The sequence below is a fragment of the Amphibalanus amphitrite genome, unplaced genomic scaffold (assembly GCF_019059575.1).
Source record: "Amphibalanus amphitrite isolate SeventyFive unplaced genomic scaffold, NRLGWU_Aamphi_draft 000493F_arrow, whole genome shotgun sequence".
Taxonomy (NCBI): Eukaryota; Metazoa; Arthropoda; class Thecostraca; order Balanomorpha; family Balanidae; genus Amphibalanus; species Amphibalanus amphitrite.
In genome coordinates, this window is record NW_024881987.1 from 237761 (window position 1) to 240905 (window position 3145).

Sequence of the window (3145 nt, forward strand, 5' to 3'; positions counted from 1 at the left end):
AAGGTAGTGTGCAAAATGGTCCCCTAGAAAATGCCAGCCAAGCCACGCCCACGTTATCAAATACCGGACTACGATAACTTGAACTCAGCTCATGCACCATAGCCCTGTGAGCTTGCTATCCCAAGATGAGGTATGAGTTTAATTTCGTTTTCCCTTGTGTTGGTAGATAACGGTACCTACCTATGGTATATTTTCCTGTTACCTTTAAACATCAACATTTGTCTCCATTTCAAGATATACACAAATCGACATGAACTGTTTTATTAAACAAAACAAAAAATCATTGCATCTTTTCAATAGATAAATCTGACGTTCTTTTTCTATAGAGTAGGTATGTATCAGCGCGTTGGCTTGCCACCGTTATGCGTCGGGCTCTGTTATAATGTCTAACGTCAGTGTCATTATTTGCAACAGGAACGTATTCCCCGGTGGAACATGACCGTCATGCATTATTTTTACTGCCGTCCCGTCAGTGTCTGCCCATATTTACTCTGCTGACCTGCGCCCTCCAGCGTCTGCTGACCGTCCTACGACTACTCCACTGCTTTCTCAGCGAGTGTCTGTCGCTGCTCCGCTGCTCTCCCGGTCAGTGTTTGCTGGCCGACCTGTGCCGTTTGTCGTGCTGCTGCTGCTCTCCCGGTCAGTGTTTGCTGGCCGACCTGTGTCGTTTGTCGTGCTGCTGTTGTTTGCGCGCGCGCACCGTCTGACGAATTTCCTGCGTCATCCGCTGGTGGTCGGCGTACTCCTTCTTCAGCGTCTGCAGCTCGCGCACCAGGCGCGCCTCCTCGTCCACCCGCGCCTCGAAGTCGCGGAGGAGCGCCTCGTGCCCGAGCAGGCCGGCCGTGGCGCGCTGGCTGGCCGTCCGGTTGCGCACCTGGTCGCGGCGCTGTTTGAGCTGCGCCAGACTCTCTCGGCCGTGGGTGACCTCTGCCGACACGGTCTCCAGGTGCTCCCGACGGCGCGTGTTCTCTGTCTGCTCGAACTGGATCCGCTCCTTCAGGTGGGTCAGGATCTGCACGGTGCTGCTGATCTTCCTTCGCAGCTTGGTGAGGTCCTCGTTGCGCTCCTCAATTTTCTCGGCGTACGTCTGATTCTCGATTTTGAGCTGCTCGAAGTCGATCAGGTGGATGCCGCCGGCGAGCTCCTCGCTCTCGCGCAGGGTCTGCTCGAGACGGTTGAGGCGCGTCTCGCGGCGGAGGCTCTCCAGGCGCGCCTCCTGCACCTCGACCTCCTTCTGCTGCTCGCGACTGATGAGCGCCTCCACCTCTGAGGCAGCCATCAGGCGGCCGGTGCGACTGCTGCGCGACTTTAGAGCCACCTGTCTGCGCAGGTCCACTACCTCGGCGTAGGCGGAGGCCACCAGCTCGCTCTGCTGCTCCACCTGGGCGCGGAAGGCTGCCAGCTCCTGCTGGCGCCGCTCTCGCTCCTCGTCCGTGAAGCGCTGCTGCTCGCGGATGCCGTTCAGGTAGCGGCTGTAGCGCGCCTCCAGCTCGCCCACGTTCTTCTCCACGCGCTCGGCGGCGTCGTCCGTTTTGCGGCTGAAGTGCTGGCTGAGCCGCTGCTGGAGGCGCTGGTTGCGCGCCAGCAGCTGGCGGCGCAGCAGCAGCAGCGCGCGGTGCTGCTGCTCCAGGTTGCTGCGCTCCACTAGACGCGTCAGACTGCTGCGGCCGCCGCTGTCCGCGGAGCCAGGCGTGGTCGCTTCCTCTGCCGAGGACCGGTCTGACGTGCTCTCGTCCTCTGGTGTGTGGGCGGATGTGCTCTCCGCTGATCCGCGCTCTGTCGTCTGCTCCGCGGCACTCGCTGTGTCTTCATCGTCCGCAGGCTGTTGCGATGTGATGTCAGTGACCCCGTCCTCCTCTTCCTCTCCCTTTCCAAGTGAGGACGCGTCGTCCTCTGCGACCGTTGGCTCCCCTCCGGTGGTGGAGTCGTGAGCAGCCTCGTCGGTTTCCTGTTGACTTGCGTTAATGGTTGGAGTGACTCCAGGGTCAGCCTCCTGAGGAGTGGCATCAGATTGCGGCGCAGCACCTCCCGCAGGATCTCCGTCTGTCGGGGCGACATTCTCTCCCTCTGTCACTCCCGTTTCTGGGCTTGGTTGGACTGCGCTTTCCTCATTAGGTTCCGCCGCCGGCTGTTGGCCTTCTGGGCTCAGTTGCGCAGCGCCTTCTCCCGCTCCCTGATCGCCCGGATCGGGAGGTCCCTCAGGAGGGTCGGCTGTCTGGGAGTGCTCGACCGCCTCCGCATCCGGAGCTGCGCCAGCCCCTTCCTCAGCAGGTGCGGACGCGTCTCCGCTCGGGACCTCCTCCGTCTGCTGTGCGGGATCTTCGGCTGCAGTGGCCTCTGCAGGGACCTCCTGTGCTTCACCTTCCTCAGCCATGCTCATAAACGACAATAATTACTTCAATGCTGCATTTGGGTCAAATTGGGCGACATGGATATAACAGGTTCTAGAAATGCTGTATCAAGTAATAGGCCGTGGGGAACAATTGATGCAGAAATAGCCCTGATATAAAAGAACGAAGTATATAGACGAATTCAGATAGTATTTCAGCTTATGAAGGATATTTCGTGCCCGGGTGAGTGCAAATGAAATGGTGCTAAAGTCCGTAACTAAAATTCGCTGACGAACAAAAGCGGACAAAGCGTCTCCAAATTTCTGTGTTAATTTGAAGTTTGAGCAAGGATTGAAGCGTCTTGTTACCTGTAACGTGCTGCGTTTTACAGAACCCCTCCTGCAAAAGTGATTTGTAGGTATGGGCTCTGATTCGCCTTGACTGGTTTATGCATAAAGATCATAAGATCTCTAAGATCTCTATGGGTATTTGATCATTCCTGTAGGTAATAAAAACATGCATGTTTTACTTATTATTAAAAAAAAAAAACTTCTGAAACATACCAGTACCCTGAGGTTAAACTGAGCTCAAAAGATGCACTATCGGGTTCTATCGAGTCTAACTTTGCATAAATCATCAAGCGTGTGCCTCAACCGTCCATGGCCATTGTCCAATGCCTCATTTACAAGTTTCCATGCTGAAAGTCTTCGCCGTTTGTTGAAGGCTTTCCATTTCCTATGGGTGACTTCGAATCCTTCAAAGTCATTCAAACGTTCGGCTCAGATCATGTTCATTGCATAAAAACACGACCTTTA

General features: G+C 55.6%; 1 protein-coding gene across 1 annotated transcript; it reads right to left on the reverse strand.

Annotated features, from left to right (window-relative positions):
- Positions 1–333: 333 nt before the first annotated feature.
- Positions 334–2620, reverse strand: LOC122392616 (coiled-coil domain-containing protein 96-like). Its single transcript, XM_043387668.1, has one exon. It carries the CDS (start codon positions 2378–2380, stop codon positions 641–643), a length of 1740 nt encoding a protein of 579 aa, XP_043243603.1. The 5' UTR covers positions 2381–2620; the 3' UTR covers positions 334–640.
- Positions 2621–3145: the final 525 nt, after the last annotated feature.